General features: G+C 51.7%; 1 protein-coding gene across 2 annotated transcripts in view; it reads left to right on the top strand.

Moving 5' to 3' along the window:
- PCDH1 (protocadherin 1) overlaps nucleotides 1–16,354 on the top strand; it is a 52,781-nt gene extending 36,427 nt beyond the window's left edge. Inside the window, exons 5-6 of one of the 2 annotated variants that reach the window (XM_065644418.1) lie at nucleotides 13,827–13,869; nucleotides 15,833–15,898. In XM_065644418.1, the coding sequence (XP_065500490.1) occupies nucleotides 13,827–13,852 (26 nt within the window). In that variant the 3' untranslated portion in view covers nucleotides 13,853–13,869; nucleotides 15,833–15,898. Of the gene's footprint in view, nucleotides 1–13,826; nucleotides 13,870–15,832 lie in introns of both variants that reach the window. The other variant, XM_065644417.1, reaches the window with a different exon arrangement.
- The last annotated feature ends 1,369 nt before the right edge of the window (nucleotides 16,355–17,723 follow it).

Here is a 17,723-nt window from a genome sequence, read left to right on the forward strand (position 1 = left end):
CCTGTCTCCTTCTCACTAGCTCTCATCCATCCTGATTTGAAGTCACCTCCATTAAGTGGTTGTAACGCTAGCTCTTTGCTTTACTTGCAGAGAGGACACTCCATAAATCTAACATTAGTCATGGCATCTGGTGAGAGATACCAAGGATAGGCTGCTTTGACTCAGAGGTTATCTGACCATATCAGCCCCCACGTTTGCCTTTTCTTTCAGGGAGATGAGGTTCCCCTGCAGGAACCAGGGCTCATTTCATGTGAGCTGATGCAACCATGCAGTCTGCTTGGGGCCAGAGCCAACACAACAGAGGTGCGGAGAAGCCACATGGTGGCCAGCTCCTTCATCCCTGTGCAATGTGGTTGGACCTGGGCTTTCTTTCAAACACCTCAGCCCTCCCTCTGGTCTGAGCAGGACAAGAAGCTTTCCACAAGCAGAAATGGGAGACGCTGATGTGCTTCATGGCTGGCAGGCTTCATTTTCCCAGGCAGGCACATCTAGACAGGTCTTAGTGGCTTGCAGTGACAAGTTGTCCCTGTTTGTGGTTACTGGAGGCCGCAGCGGGATGGAGAAGGGGCTGTGCCTTTGCAGTGGGTAAAAGACTTCCCAGATAATCTCTGTGACAGTCTTCAGCCTCACTCCTCATTGGAAAGGACTGCAGCTCACTGATGGAAGAACAGGACTGCCTAGGGTCTGATGGACACTGAATCCTACATGAGTGCTCCTTCCACTGCTGTATTGCTAAAAACAAAGAGACAGACCTTGTTCTTGGGCTTTGAGGCCAACTGGACCAGCATAGCTCATGTCTACTAGGCTGAACTCTTTCAGCCAGCGTTGCTTCATCCATCCTGTCCATTGGGAAAAGGGTTCCTCGACAGTGCTCGTCCCCAAACTGCGCCAGGGCTCTCATCTGGCAGAGGGCTGCTCTGAACCAGACAAAAGCAGACTAACCTTAGAATGAACCAGATGATGAGGACAGTGCTAGTGGTGGGTCTTGGAGGTGCTTAGATCTACATTCAGGACTCTTACTCCGGTGTAAGGCTGGCATAATTTGGTTTAACTTATTTCGCTTTTAAAATCATTTAGGATAAACCGGCAAAAATGCTGTGAGTCACGAATAAAACAGCTCAGATGGCTCATGTGTGAGAGGACATGTGCCTCTGGTTTAGTCTATCTGTGTTCATGTACTTATTCAGATATAAAAGGTAAAACATTCTTACACAGATGGCCGTAAACCCTCTGTAAAAGAAACACTGGGGGAGGCTGGGGAAGGGATCCGGCAGAGAAGAACAGGATGCTGGAGTACAGGGCCACAAGTTCCCAATCAGTTATATGACTGTGCCTGTTTCAAAACGACCTTGCTTGGAACTGAAAAAAACAAGGAGTTAACGAGAGAAAGGAGGAGAGGGTTAGGATATGATCTTTGTTCAGGGATGTGTCAGAACAGCATGTTGTGTTGTTTTATAGCTGCTGAGGAAAATGATGGAGTAGGGAATGTAAAATGACAGAGAGTGAGTAAATGTGATATTTGCCTGATGTATTTTGCTGGTAATTAGTATAATGCCAATTAGACATAAGTAATCTTTTTTTTCTTCTTCAGCTGTATAAGTTATTGCTTGAAAATATGCCAACTAAACCCAAGATATTAAACTTTCAGGGATATGGAGATCTCTGTTCCTTGAGGATCTCTAGATGAAATTACCCAGACAACAGGGATTTTGACAAAAGCAAGATTTATTATATCTAGAAAGAAAATGAATAAAAGCAAAAGAAATTGTGTATTCCATGCCTAGCGTCTTGCTGCTTATTAGCCGCACAGGAAGGGGCACCCACAGAGATGCAGATAAATCAGTGAGAGGAGGCAAATGCCTTGCCTTTCCTGAAAACAATGCTGCTTCGAGGGTACTGTTTTCCCTATCGGTTTCCCTCAGCAGCCAGATCCTGAACCTTTCCCGTGTTTTCAGGCAGTTCCCCGCTGCAGGTAAACCCTGCTGCCCACACACATTTTGTTTTTCATTCCCCAAGCCTCTTTGCTAACCCACATCATAAGATGCAGGACTCACGTTGTTTTGCCTCTTGGTCCCTCAGGACATAAACCTCCTTAATGATGATTAATGGCTTCCTTCGAAGGGTCAATTGCTGATCCTAGACCTCTCAAATCACGGTGCATTTTGAGCTCTCTACCTGTCCAGGTTTTGCCTGCTCTTTCATATAGGTACACCGCTGCTTTGTTCAATGCTACACACATATTTTTTATTGCTACAGACTGTGCATAAGGAGCAGACCTGCTATTACCATCTTCTCCCTTTTGAAAAATAATCTGTAAAAATTATGCCCTTGGACTGATTCTGGAAGTTTTCATACATCTCTGTTGGACCGTGAAATCAAAATCTTCTCGTGATCATCCTGCTGTTCCCTTGTGCTGTGCTTTGGGGGTGACAGAGCTGGCAAATTCCCTTTGCCAATTTGCCTCTAATGCAGGGCAAAGATGTATCCCCGTTTTCCTGCCAGGATGTTAGGCAGCAGGTTTAATCCTTGCTCGTTCTTTAAAGTGTGGTTTATTCATCCTGTGCCTTTAGGACTGCCTCTGGCAGGTCTCCCTCGAGTGGTGCAAACTTTATTGCATCTAACCTCCAGCAGACTGTAAACTGCAGCACCCAAGGGTAGCTGGAGGTTGATATTCCCTATCAGAAGCGATTATCCTTCTTTTTCCCCACTCTCCCACAAGAGCGCCTTCCTGCCATCCTAAGAACAAACATAAGGCAGAGCGGTATTCATCAGGATGTGGGATTTTTTCATGGTTCTTCCCAAACAAGCCATAACCTGTTTCTAAACCTCCTCATTTGCATCAGCACACTGATATCCTCCTGTTTTCTCAGAGCTGCACCTTTAGCAAGCTGCATTGGCATTGATACCTCCTACTTTTACATGACAAGGCAACTTCTCCCCAGCTGCAGCCATCAGCACTGCAAATCCTTCCAGTGCCTCAGTGGGGAATCATGCCAGCAAGATGGCAAGTGGTTCAATTCAGAAATGTTAACCACCTGGGCTGATTTCTTGGCATGTATTTTGGCTGCACCACAGAAGGATTTGACCAGTGCATATGCTGCTACTGCTATGTGCCAGCCACAAAATCTCTCCCCATTTAGCTTCCACTGCAGATTTTCAGCCTTCCGAGTCTGTGGGTGTTTATGGCATCAATAATGTGTGTTTTCAGCTGGGCTGATGGCATGTGTCTTCACTGCAGAGAAATGGGCTGGTTAGTTCAGAGGTTCAGGCTCTCCTTTGTGGGCTGCTCTTGGATCTTTGAGCAATCAGCAGTCAGACAGCCTCATTTGGTGCCAGATCATCCCTCCAAATTTTCATGACCACACCCCTGGTCTAATGCTCACAACACAGCTGTATGTTGGATTTCACGTGCATTTGGTTCTCTGTGGCTGGGTGTGGTATCCGGGTCTGTGTGTGCATCCTCCATCAGCAGCCAGACATTTCCTCCTCCGGGCAGCCCAGGAGCATCAGCCCTGGATCTAGGGCCATCGCCTGAACCTTCAGCTCTCCACCACAAATTCTGGCAAGGATCTGGCCTCTTCCTCCTCGATGTCTGCATTATGGTTCAGGCAACCAGCACATTTCTACAGTCAGAACAGACTGTTAAAAAGCTGAAATGACAAGTGACTGTGCTCACTTTACTCTTAAGCAGCCCAGGAAAAATCTGTGGAAAGAAAACAAAGCGTATGCATGCAAATTGGTACTGTCATTTCCAGTTTCCTTGGGGTTTGGCTTGACTCTCTTCCAAGGGCTCTTCCTTCTCCCCTGCTCTGCTCCTTTCCAAGTGGTCTTGGTTTTCTTTGTCTCCAGATCCCCTTGTTGAGGCAAGCCCTTTTCATAAAGTTGTGATTTCTTTTGTCAGTTATACACCTATGTGACTTCAAAGGCCTTGAACGGCACTTTGCTGTGTGGCTATCGGCCCCCCTGCAAGAATAATTTCCCCCGATTCATTGTCCTGCTAGTGAAAGATTATTAAATTGTTGATGGAGCTTAACAATGGTTTTGTTCAAAGGCAGACACGCGTATGCCAGTTCTTTTCTCCTTGACACAAGAGCTTTAATACAAGGGTACAATGAATGGCAGCCGCCAAGGAGCAAACACAAAGAATGCTCATAAAACCAGGCCAGTATTCCTAGGTCCCTGTGCACGTGAACTGGTGCACCTCGCAGTGCGCTCCTGGGCTGTACATGAGGCCACACGCTTGCCTGTAGGCAAAGTGAGAAAGCTGGTCTTGCTGAAAATTAATTTTTAAAAAAATCAAATATCATGTTTTAATTCTTGCTTATACGATTATGACACTAGGAGGACTGATGAACTAGCAGGTGAGCAATGGTGGGAGAAGACCACCCTTTTCAGGAGCAGTGGAAGGACTGTACAGTGTCGGCATAAAGCTGAAACAATTGCTCTGTTCCTCCTGCTTGGAGCACACCAAACACATGCATCCATCTCCCAACCAGTCTGCGCCTTCAGAGCAGCTTTTGGAACCTGCAATGAGGATCATTATATAGACTGTGCAGCCTCGGGCTGCTTGACATTTTGTACTGTACAGACTTATTTTCGATTGCTTATCACTTCAGCAGATTTCCAGCACTAAAGCTTAAATTTTCCATGCTGGGTTTCCCTCAGGTTGATTTCTTTTTCTTGTTTTTTTTTTTCTTAAGTTTTAGGAGAGGTGTTCCAGCTGTTTTTTGAGAACAAGACATGCTGTCTCAGCCCTGCTAACAAACTGGTTATAAGAATTTCTTTTCAAGACGCATTAGCTTAACCATGCTTTGGAAGAGAGTTGTGGAATTTGGCATGGAAACTGTCAGCATCGGTTGGGGGTTGTTTACCCCAAAATGGCTGAGTCTCTCATTGAATGTATGCCAGCACACATCCCTGTGTAGCTGTGCCCACACAACATTTTGTGGCCTTCAAATAACAGCATTTCTCAGGACTTATGCATCCTTGCCCTCCCTTGGAAACCTGGTGCAGGAGCTTGTTGCTTGATGGACATCCCTCCTGTTGCTTGATGGCATCCTCCCTGGACATGCTCCTTCCCCGGAATTCTGGAGGTCCCCAGAATTCTGGGGGTTCCCAGTTTTCTTGGGGATGCTGGGTGTTGCATGGTCTGGGTTGATCCTTGCTCATGGGAGGATTGAGTGTGGCTTGCTCTGCTGCCGGCGCATGTGGCACCCACAGGCTCTGGTGTCAGGGTGCATCTGTGTGTGCCTTGCTTGGAGAGCTGTTTTGGGGCAGGGTGGGGGGTCCAGGGTCCTGTTACTGCTGGGAGATGGAGCCAGCCTGTAGTGCCGCCAAGCCTGCTTGGGGCAGAGGCAGCTTTCTTGGCTCACTCCTGGGCTGACATCGCAGAGGTCCCTCCAGAGCTGAGAGGACCCTGAGCCCCTCCACACACAGCACCATGGCTTGCAGATGGGCACTGGGGCTCAGCCCCTCACTGCCCTCTCAGTCCCCAGCTGCCAGCACAAAGGGACTCTTTCTTTATCTTCTTCTCCCTTTTATTATCCTTCCTGGGGCATGTTTCCCGCCCTTCTCCAGCTTCTTCCCTGGCTGACTGGCAAAGGCTGCCTCAAGCTCCAGTGCCCTCTCTGATTAGCTGCTGCCAGGAAGGGAAGCACGACTGCAGCTTTAATTAAATGATAAGGGCAGAGCCCCGGAAGTGGGGAGATAAGTGCATCGGTGTCTGCCACCACACTTGCCCAGGCTCTTTCTAATTAGCTTTGAGAAGCTCTAGAGAGGAAGATTAACCCTTGGAGAGGGGCTGGCTGGAGTGGCAGGCTGCAGCAGATGGAGGGTGCCGAGGCCAGCCCCACGGATGGAGGGGCTGCAATTCACCTGGAAGCATGTGTGGGCTAGAGGGGACCCCTCTGTGCGGTCTCCCCAAGCCCTGCGCCTGAGCAGAGGGGCTGGGTCAGAAAGAATTATACCTCTGCCTTTCACAGACTCAGGCAACAGGGTAAAGCTCAAGGATTAGGTGCTCAGGTTCCTTCTGTAAGGGGCGTTTGCTGCCTCCTATGCCTGGCAGCTGTGGGGTGGCCTGAGGCATAAGGTTTGCTGCCTTTGTCCACAAGACTTGCAGTGCAAGTGGAGTGTCCCCAGCCTCTGGACCAGTGGCAGGAGTGCAGAGCACAATCCTCCTGCAGGAGCCATGGGACAGGTCTCTAGTGCCCTCTGAAAGCCATGATGTAGATGCATAGATATGGTGCTTAGGGACATGGTTTAGTGGCAGACTTGGCAGTGTTGTGTTAATGGCTGGAACTGAAGATCTTGAAGTTCTTTTCCAACTCTACATGATTCTATGGGTCTACGTGTCTCAGTGATGCTTTGAGAGGGCAGGAGGGAGATGAGGTGAGAGGACCACTGTATGTCAGCAACCCGTGATAATATGGACCAGGAGCTCCCCAGGACCTGCTGCCACAAGGGCCACTACCTCAGCTCTCCTGCTGTCACCCATGAGCAGCAGACCCCAGCTGGAGACTGTATTGCTCTGGAGGGCTGGGCAAGGACACCTCAGCTGTAGGCACCCTGTAGCCAGGTTGGTGGGTAGCCAGAGTGTCACTGGCACAGATGGCACTGCCCCTGGCCCTGGTGGCCTGGCCCCTTCTGGTCACTGCCCTCCCATCAGCTGGCAGCACACTGGTACCTGGGGCATGCCAGTAAGCTCTGGGCAATACATCCATGTGTCCCCAGGGAGCCCCTGGCTCCACAAGGGGATGGATCAGCCCCATAGACCCAGGCTGGGACCCCCACCGGGAGGGTCTGTGAGGAATCTGATAATCTGATGCACAGGAGGCATCAGCAAAGGCAAGGTGGGAATGTGGAAGGAGCAATTGTGTAGGTATTTGGGTAACAGGAATGCGCATACAAGGCATGCATGAGCTGGCAGCCCCCGGGGACAGCAGGCGGTGTTCCGCTGCCTATTTACACAACCCTCATTAGCCCCGTGCAAGGGACTCAAAAACCAGAAGAGCCCTGGGCTCCCACCTGCTCCTCTTCCTGGGGTTGGGGGGCGGGGAAGAAGGGAGGCTTCTCTGCTGCCCACAACTTCTTGTCAAGATCTCTGTGTGCTCCTGAAAGTACTACAGGAGCTGTTACTCACCTGGGCTGGATATTGCAGGAGCAAATAATGAGACTGGGAAGATGGTTTAGTTATTGCATGGTTTGGTTATTGCGTGACTCCTCAACATTTCTGGTGGTTATTTGTTGAATGTCTGTTGTCTGTAGGTGTCGTGAGAAGCTCTTTATTGGCCAGAGGACAGTGTTTGGATATTATAGGAACCAGGATTTCATTTTGGAGCTATGTGTTATATTGCACGGGTGAAGAGGATTGACCAATAATGGTCATTATCTGACTTTGTTTTCAGTTGCTTGACATTTTGGCAAACTTTAACTGCAAGGACACAATTTTTTGTAGTGGATGTATGCCACTTACCAAAAATTTTGAAAAGTGGCAATGAAATCTGCTTGCATTTTCACTTCTAAAAGGAGGTAGGAGAACAAATTGCTGGTTTTTCTCAGTAGTAAAGGAATCCCCCTGTCCTTCAGCCCCTAATTTTGGAGATGTAATTTTCTGTGATCGCTTGACCCTTTCATTCTATCTTCTCCAATTTCTGCAGCCTGTGGGACAGAGTCTCACTGGCAAAGTCTCTTTCACTCAAAAAGCCTGGTACATCTCCCAGGAGGTTCTGTCCTCTTCCCCAGAGACACAAAGGACCCCAGGGGAAATATTTTCCACCAGAGCATAATTCTGGTCTGCATCATGAAGCAGACTTTCATGAAGTGAATTAAGACTGCATGGACAATCCTAATTTTGGCATTTCCTAACCTTTGAACCCTGTAATCCTATTAAGATAGCTCTTAACATAATTATTCAGTAATTTAATGTAATAGTCTTGCTTTTTATAGTCCAGTGGAGGTTGAAGCCCCACCGTGCCAGGGTACAAGATCGTGTCGGTGGCACCACAAGCACAAAATCTCTTTAAAGGGATTGAATTTGTTTCACTGGGTATCATGAGGATGGTAGTGAAGCCAGAGGGGCAGATCATGCTTTTGGGAGTCCCACAGGTGCCATAGTCTGTCGCTGAACCCTGTGAGCCCTGCCTGGTCCCTGCAGGAACACAGTCAGTGTCCAAAGCCACCTGTCTGGGTGTTGCTGCCGCTGGCACTGGGTTCGGGTCACATCCTGTTGCTGTGGCAATGTGGCCATGGGATGCCTGTGCGTCCCAGCTAGACTGCCACTGTCACATAGCTGCCTGTGGTTTGCAGGCATAATGACAGCAGTGAGATGGTCCCTCAAGCTCCAGCTACAGCGAGTGAGGGAAGAACATGTCCTCTGGGAGCCTGGGCTCAGGCCCTCGCTCCCGACAAAGTAGTTTAGCACTGTGCTACCTGTGCTGGTGAGGCTGAGGCCGGTGGGTGCATCTGTCCACATTAATTATGTGCCAGTTCTGCTGTGATACCCTTGGCAGGAGCTGGGAAGTCATTTGCTTCGGTGCTACAGTTAGTGTGTGCTGTTGTAATATACTCCAGAGGCCATGGTCTGATCTGTGTGTGTGCATCTGGGGGCTGACAGGCCATTAACTTTAGAGCAAGATGTCTCTACTGGTGTTTAGATACTATTGTTTAGCATGAGGGCAGAGATGCTCAGTGCTGTAGGGCCTGTGGAAGATGGCTGTGCACGTTATATCTCTTTACTTTGGTGCCTAGGACAAATCCATCTGTGCGCTGGCATTGATCTCAGCATCTTTCTCAGTATTTATTGTAAGAGCGGGTGTTACTCGTTATTGCCCTGAGAGCTGTAGGTGTGGCATTGAACTGCAGTAACCACCTTTATGGGCAGTGGCGGGTCGGTCTCAGATACCAGCGGCCATCTGTCTGCGTGCTATAGTGACTGTGTTAAGTTTGGAAAGCCATCTGTCTGGGTGTTGTAGTGCTAGAATTGGTCCCCAAAGCCGTCTGTCTGGGTGTTGTAGTGCTAGGAATGGCCCTGCAAACCGTCTGCCTGGGTGTTGTAGGGATGATGTCAGCTCAGTCTAGGAAAAATAGGGGCTGACGTGGACTTCAGGGAGCTCTTCGCTTGTGCTTTCAGCTTCCGATATTTCTGTAATCATTGATCTCTGGAGCATCGCTGTGGAAGTGGGCAGCAGTCCAGCAGCCTTCCCCAAGGCCTGGAAAGTGAAATTGGTGTTGCGCCTGTGCTGCTCTGGAGGTAGAGGGCTCTGGTCATGTCCCTGTGTCATGTGGGAAACGGGCCAGAAAGGAGATAGACAGGGGAGCTGCAGAAGGTGAGCTTGCTGCTCTGGTTCCCTGTGTCACAGGGTGGGCATTCCCTGGAGGAAAAATGCACTGTCCATGCCCTCCTCATCTGGGGACATTGAAGAGGGACCTTGTGTCAGGGCTTTGCAAAGGAGGTCACAGCTCCACAGCTACCTACAGCACAGCTCCTCTCTCCCAAAAGCCCTTGCAAAGGGAAGACGTGTTGGGAAGGAGCCACCGAGCTCCTGTACACCAAAGGAAGCCCAGGCTGAGCTGACCAAGCGGGGACAGGCTGTTGAGCATCTCTTACTGCTGGTGTGGGGGGGATTCCTCCAGGCTGCTGGGCTGGGGATGCTCCTGTGGGGGAAATGCATGCAGAAGGGTAAGTCGAGGGGTGGGACAGTGCAAGGCACTCATCTCAATCATGCTGGGGTGCAAAGACGTGAAGGACAGTGCAGAACAGAAAGAATGGAATGGAATGGAATGGAATGGAATGGAATGGAATGGAATAGAATGGAATAGAATAGAATAGAATAGAATAGAATAGAATAGAATAGAATAGAATCGAATCGAATCTGCTGGTAAAAGAAAGTGGGATGTTGGGGAATACTATCCAAATAGCTGTACTGTGAAGAAGGAACAGACCGTGAAGCAGTGGTGCCTGGAGGAAGCAGCACCACAGGGGAGTGGTATCTGGAGGGAACAGCGCTGTAAAACATGGTACCTGGAGGAAGTGGCACCATTAAAGCAGCAGTGCCTGAAGGGAAGAGAGCAGTGGGGGGAGGAAATACCTGGGGCTAGCAGCGGCACAGAACATGGCACCTGGAGGACATGGCACCATGGGGGGTCAGTACCTGTAGGCATCAGCGCCATGGGGAACGGTGCTTCCCGGGAATGGCGCTGCGGGGGAATGGCACCTGGAGAGAGCAATGCCGTGGGAGAGTGGTACCTTGGGTAACTGCGCCGTGGGGGATAGTACCTGTAGGGAAGAGCGCTGTAGGGGAACGATACCTGTAGGTAGTTGCGCTGTAGGGGAGTGGTACCTATAGAGAACAATGACAAGGGAGAACGGTACCTGTCAGCAGTAGGTAGGGGTAGGGGATGATGCTGGTAGGGAACAGAGCTGCAAGCAATGGTACCTGTAGGTGTGAGCACTCCAGGGAGAGGTACCTGGAGCCAGCAGTGGGTGGTGCAGGAGAACGGCATCAGTAAGCTATGGTGGAGTAGGGGAATGGTGCCTACTCCCAGGAGCTGTGCTGTAGGTTGTTGGAAAGAGCAGCACCAGGGAGGCTGTTCTCATCACATAGATGCTGTAGGGGCAGGCAGGGAGGACAGTGCTGCTGGGATATGATGTCATGGGAGGTCATCACTGTAAGGGATATTCCCAGGAGTGGTCTGCAGAGCCTTGAGCGCTTGGTGTGGGAGAAGGGGTGCTTCCAGGTGTCCAACACCACAGCAATAGAGGTGGTAAAGCTGCCTGTACTGGAAACACTGCACCTTTCCCTGGCTGAAAGACAGACATTTTGAAAGCAATACCTTGGACTCCAGCCCTCAGTTTGCAGCATGGGGCATGCTCCACCTCTCTATCCTTTGACTGAGGCTAGAAGAGGTACAGTGCTCTGGGGCTTTGAACAGGGGTAGCTGGTTGAAATTAGTGGCTGATGTCCTTCATGCCACCAGGTAGAGACAGATGAGACTTTCTGATCTAATGCTTAAGGAAAGCATCCTGCTTTGCTTCCAAGCTTCTCTCCCCACACTGTTGTGTTCCCCATTTCGCTGGACCACTGACCCTCTTCGGTCCCTCCTTGCATGCTGCACTTCCCTTCTGGGCTTCTCTGCATCCTCTGCCGTGCTTTGCTGTGTCACATCTCCACAGTCCCACTGTCTTCTCTCCCAGAGCTGCTCCACTACATCCCCTCACCCACAAGATCTGGCCTCCTGTGCTGCATCATCCCTGCTCCCTCAGCACTGCACACCCTGCATGTGGTGCTGATGTCTGACATGAATGGAAGACAGGGAGAACCAAAACAGACTGCGGATGTTGCAGATGGTGGCAAAAAAAAAAAGTTGTTGAGGCTAGTGCTCAGCCTCTACTTGAAGCTACCTGGCTTGTGGTGGGTGAGTGAACCTCTGCACATCTACCACAGGAGATGAAAGTGCCTGCTGAACAAGGCTGCCTGCCTTTGTCTCCTGCCTGACACTGCTCAAATGCACTGTTGAAATTCCGCACTAAGAGCAATAATACTATTAGAGGAGCCCTTGCAAATGGCTGCAACAGGATGTGTTCCTGCCCTGCATGGGGATATATAGAGAGAAATAATTAGCAGTGGCATCAATATGTGCCTCTTCCCGGAGGAGACAGCCTGGCACAGTCTCCTTCACAAAGAGCAGAGGTGCCCTGGTTGTCAGGAGATGGGAACAGCCACACCAGCACTGAGAACAGAGCCACAGCTCAAGAAAGTTTCCCCTCCTCCAGCCAGAACGAGGGCCCAGGGTGCACCTCTGAGTGCATCACTGAATGTAAAGCCCTAAACATGCCCCCTTTTCATTTGAAAAGTTCAAAGGGATGCGACTTTTACTACCCCAGGTACATTACTCTGCAATGTGCCGAGGCAGCTAACAAGAAGATGCCAGAGAAATGCAAAGCTGTAGAAAGTGGGGAGCCAGAAGCCTGTGAGGGCTGTGAGTGCCCAAACAACCACACAACCCTCCTGGCTGTGAAGTGCAGCCTTCTGGCATGGAAATGCCAATAACAGGATGGGCCAGCCCTCCAGAGAGCACAACAAGAGGGCAAAGCTCAGGAAAACAGACATAGCTTTTACTTTGCAGGGTCAGGATGCAATGGAGGAACGAGATGCTGTAGAGGGCATGACCATCCTCTTCATCACTTGGGAACTTTGTCTGATTTTAAGGGTTCAGAGTCACAAAACTGCATTTCTGGGGTGGAGGAGGGATCCAAAATCCTGAGTACAGTTCATAAGGTGAAGTGGACACCTCAACCCCAAGGTGAGTTTTGGGCTCTGCCTCCTCACCATACCGCAGAGCATCCACAATCAGCACTTTGTAGGGCAAAATTTCCACCAGCATTTACCCCAAAGAAAGATTTCTACTTGTTTGCAGTGACACATCAAAATCTCTGAACCACTGGGATGTGCTGAGAATTAGGCTGTAGAGTTGTGTTTTCTCTAAAGCATAGCTATTCAGGAATTACACCCTGCCCCGTTCCCGGGCTCTTAAAGCGGAAAGAATTGTGCTCATAGCACATAATACGCTCCTTTAGCAGCAGAGCTCCAATGCCAGCATCTCACTGCAAACAAATGGACAACACTGGAAAAAGAATTTAGTGCCAGAAACAGACAACGGGAAAACCAGAATAAAAGACCCTGAACACAGCGTTCCTGCTTGATCCTGTGATTCTAAGCTGCCATTGGCACAAGGAAATCACCATAGCTTTGTTCACTGGAGAGGTAGCTTTTATTTCAGTCCTGCCAGTGCCCTCCATAGACTCAGCAAAGCACCTTCTGCCAGAGCAAGAAGTGATGGCACTCATCCATTCCCCATTTGGGGAGCACCCAGCACCAAGGCATCTCTGGAAGTGCAAATTATGATGAGTTGTCCCATTTGTCCAGTAGGAAAGTAGATGAGAGAGAGACAGCAATATTGCCTCTTGAATAGAAGTGAAAGACACTGGAACATGACCTCAAACTGATGAAACCAGTGGCCACCGGGACATCCTGTTGTCCTGAGAGGAAGACCCGGTGCATCATCTAGGACACAGACTCCAGTCTTTGCTTTGACTTGCACAGAGTAGAGATGAAAACGGAGCTGACTTGGCTCTGGTCTCTTATCTTGCTTTTTATCTGTAGCCAGGAGAAAGAAAGGAGACAACTTTCCACATGCTTAGGAAATAGGACAGTTGGTCTGTGGCCAGCCCTGAGAATGACCCCAAGAAATGCCCTGGCAAGCTAAGCTCTCACGCTGGCCTGTGTGGCCATCTTATCCCCTGCGATGCTTTGGGCTCCTGCTTTTGCACCCTGCAGTGTGAGCATGGCTGTCTCCCGCAAACCAGTTGGGTTGAGCGTGCCCATTTGTGGTGCATGAGCATGTCGGCGCACATCCAGCCAGGCTGTACCCGTGTGTAAGTGGACATCACCGTGGGATGCACAGCCACAGTCCCTCTGCACATAGGGGCTCGGGGTGCCGCAAACCAGGTGCCTTCAAGCTTTGTGTCAGGTTCCCATGCAAGTCCTGCAAGGGCCAGTGGGCTCCAGAGAGGCTGGGATAAGGCTGGAGAAACAAGTAAGAGATCAGCAGTGCTGGCCAAGCAGCCTCAAGGAGGCTGGAGCAGGGCCAGGACAGGCCAAGGGACTCCTGAAGGCAGTGGGTACCAGAGGGATGCTGTGGGGCTCGGTGTGATGTGGTGGGGAGGGCTGGCAGAGGCTGAAGGGTCCAGGAGGATCCTAAGGGTGGGTATGGAGGCTGGGGGCTGTGCAATGATGTGACCCTCTCGTCCTTTTTCTGCTCCTCATTAGAGTCCCCTGAGCGGAGCAGGCTGTGAAGGGGGTCTGCGCTGAGGTATGTCCTTATGGCTTCTGCCAGGATATCACAGCTTACGTGTGCGCCAGGGGATGGGACGCAGGAGGCAGCTCCCAGCACAGGGAGCAGTGCGGGTGCCAGAGCCTCCACAGGAACCAGGGGGAAAAACTGGGTTGCCTCAGCCACCAGAGGAGCTGAGGATTTGGGATACAGTCACTGGGGGTTGTTTTAGGGCAAGATATTCTCACGCACTGGTTCATGGCTAACTTTGCCCCTTCTTCCATGCCCATCTCTTTAGCTCTCACTTACGACCCTTGTCAACAGTTCCCAGCATTGTATGGACCTTTCTCCTGCAGAGACCTTCCTCACATCCCGGGGTTGCCTGTGTCTGAAAGCTGTGCCAGCATAACTTGTGGACACTTGTGTCCAAGAGCCCTGACCTGGTGGCAGGAGGCGTGTGCTGAGGAGGGCAGAGCTCCCAGGATTTTGCGAATGGCTCTGGTTTGCTTCTTCACAGGACTGAGGAGGGCCAGTGGGTCTGTCCTTTTTTGGGAGGAGGGGATTATGTGAACCCAGTGTGTATCTGGTGGGAAGGGGCATGCCCTGAGCTGGTGAAAGCCCCATATGTCTCAGGTCTCCAGAGCTCCTTAGTATCTCCCTCTGTCAGTCTGCAGGACTGTTCGTCAGCAATGCAGTGGAGTGAGCTCCTGGATGGAGAGACGGAAGGGACTTCCATGAACCAGAAGGGATGTCTGCAAGTCAGAGCAGTGTCAAGGTCATGAGCAGCTCTCCCTTTCATCCCAGCATCAGCAGCAGGCTTGATCTGCCAGCAGGTGCTTGTGGAAGTGGGCAGGGATGTGTCCCAGGCAGCGGAAGCGGGCTATGTTGTGCCCCACATTGGGGTAGATGGCAAGGAATGGCTTGTGTCTGGGATGGCTCTTGGAGGGATACTCACCTCTGCATGGAAATGCCAAGTTTTGGCCTCTGAAGACTTGTGACAGATACTCCCTGTGTTAAGGACACATGACCAAGGTTCAAGAAGACCTTGTAATGTCTGGCATAGAGAGTGGCTGGGATGTGAGGACACCAAACCATGAACTGCTGTAGCTGGTGGTCAGAGTTTCCCGGCTATGCCAGGAGCAAGGATCTATTGATGCCCTCAGATACCCAGCTCTCTCAGGGGCTGGTGTTTGGTGCACAGAGAGGCTTGTGCACTCCTGGGGCAGGGACTCAGGAGTATCAGATGTGTCAGCCTCTCTGGGGGTAGACATGGGTTGGACCATGTGTGCTTCATCATGCTGGGGGATTTCAGGCTCTGCAGGAGACCAGCTGATTCTTGAGGACTTTTGGCTGGGCTTGGGGGTCCTGCTGAAGGGAGCTGGAGGAGGCTTGCAGGTGGCCTGGCATGCCTGATGGTGAGCAGGGCAGGGCTGCCCAAGCACAGTGCTCAGGAAATATGGTTGTGCCTCAGAGCAGTGAAGAGCTTGACTGTGTTTAAGGCAGTTCCCTGTCTCTGCACAGTGAAGCTGTCAGCGGTGCCCAAAGGTGCTGGATCAAGGGAGTTCCTGGAGCCCAGCAGTGTCCAGGTGGTGCCCACAGCTGTGGGGTGATGAGTCCAATGGCAACCTGTCTCTTGCTGTTCAAATCCAGTCTGTGGAGCTCCTCCTGTCCAATGTTCATCTCCAAAAGGGGTGGGGTCAGTGTGCTTTGGCCCCGTGCTCTGCTTCCCATTTCTTTGCACACACCTGCTGCAGGGTGGATGCTTGTCCAGGGGGAGCTGGGGCTGTGAGCTTGGACAGGGGGCATCAGCTGCCAGGAGCCTTGGGTTCTCCTCCCAGCTCTGCCTTTGCTCCCTGGGTGGCCATGGGTCCTGCTGTACCCTTCCACCGTGGGTAGGATGGAGACATCCAGGCTCTGCTGCTCGTCCCTGTGCTCCATCCTCACATCCTGAGCCAGTGGTACCCAGGTGTATGTAACGATGCTCTCACTTGCCTCTCCGCAGATCTCCGGCCTCTGCCCGATGTAGCCATGACTGGGACCTGTACCCGGGAGTGCACAGAGTTCGGCCATTCCGATACCTGCTGGATGCCTGGTCAGTCCTCCCCCAGCCGCAGGCCCAAGAACGCCCTCAAACTCTCCACTTTTGTGCCTTACCAAGACAGAGGGAGTCAAGAGCAAGTCGGGAATGGCAGCCCCAGACTCTCAGAAGAGCGCAGCACCAAAATGGCCAACCTCCGCCTGCTCCCCACGTACAGTGCCTTCTCCAATAGTAGCCATGAGCCCTGCAAGGACTCTCCCATGGAGGAAATTCCTCTCACCCAGACCTCGGACTTCCAGCCAGCCACCACCCCTTCGTCCCAGACCACCAAGAGGGAGATATACCTGTGAGGCTGGGCCTGAGGAGCAGGGAGCAGATGCGCTTCTGAGGCCAGTATCCAGAGGAACATTTTAAACTTCAATGCTTTATCGCTCCAGCGGCCAGTTCTCCAGGCAGTGGGCTCGGCGGACAGCAGGGCAGGGCAAGGCAGGGATGCGAGGAGCGCCTTTTTAACCCATTTTTCCTGGGGCCAGGGGTGGGTGGGAAGGATTAAAACATCCGAAACCCAATTTCTGAGCACTTGCGGGTGCGTGTCTCCGAACTGCTGTGTCACCGGGGAGGGCTGGGCAGGCTCCTGGTGCAGAGGGCATGGCTGGGGAGAAGGGCTTATGTACCAAAGGTCCACACAGAGCTGGTGGAGTTCCTGGGGCATAGGACGAGGGGGTGTCCCTGCACACAGGGAGCGAGCTGCCTGTCTCTTTGCTGTAGACTCCTGTAAATATGAATCTTAGGAATGACATTCAAGTCCTGCCTGATTGAAACTTTTTATTGTCCTTGAAACAAAAGACGTTTAAACAAAAAACAAACAAACAAACAAAAAAGGAAAAACAAACAAAAAAAACCAGAAACAAACCACAGGGAGCAAGTTCCAGCTTTTAATGGTTTGCTGCGTGGAAGAGCCCACGGGAGCGCAGCGTCTGGCCCACGCTCATGTTCTATATTGTAAATAGAGACGTGACCAGTCCCTGAAACAGCAGCTGGGGAGCTGGAGGAGAGGGGCAGCGTCCTAGCTGGACTGTAGGGACTTTGCTGTTTTTCAGCCTGGATCTCTTTCTGAACGTTGTCACTGTGCCCACAAGCTGCAGGGTCGCTAGGGACTGCCCAGTGCCATAGGCGGGGTCTGCATTGTGGGGGTTCCTTGGTGGTGGCCATGCACCCGGCAGCTGGAGGAGGGATGGGGAAGCCCCCAGTAAAGGGACCGGCTGGGTCCGGAGAAGCCCTCAGTCCAACTCTGCTGGCAGGGAGGTCGACATTGGCTGTGGCGTCTCAGCCCATCGCCTCGTGCCTCCTCCGGGGCAGGGGATGCCCATGAGGCCGGCTGTGCCATGCCTTTGACCTCCGTCCCATCTGCCTGTAAGCCACCATTGCCTTTGTGAGGAGGAGCTTTGTCTCAGGGTCACACCAGGGGCCGCTGAGCCCCTGCCCGCTGGAATCCTGCTGTCCTTAGGCCACAGGGCCACTCTCACAGGATCCAGCTTTCTCTTCCATTGTCAAAGGTTGACAGGTCTCCCCGGTGGGTCCCTGCTGCCCTGCATTCTCAGCTCCCTTGCAGAGTACCCAAGCAGGGTGATGCTGTGCATGCGGAGGGGACAGGACCACCTCGCTCCACAAGAGACTCCCCAGACAGGGATGCCTGGTTTCTTTACTGAACCTCTCTGCTCCCCTGAGAGCTGGGGCACAGTCCTGTTTTGGGGAGCTCCGCATGCACCCCTGGCAGGAGGGGTCCGGGAGACTCACACCTTATCCCTGGGTTGCCCTTCCCGGTCCCCCCCCACCAGGACGCGGGGAGGGGCTG

This window comes from Caloenas nicobarica, chromosome 13 (assembly GCF_036013445.1).
Source record: "Caloenas nicobarica isolate bCalNic1 chromosome 13, bCalNic1.hap1, whole genome shotgun sequence".
NCBI lineage: Eukaryota > Metazoa > Chordata > Aves > Columbiformes > Columbidae > Caloenas > Caloenas nicobarica.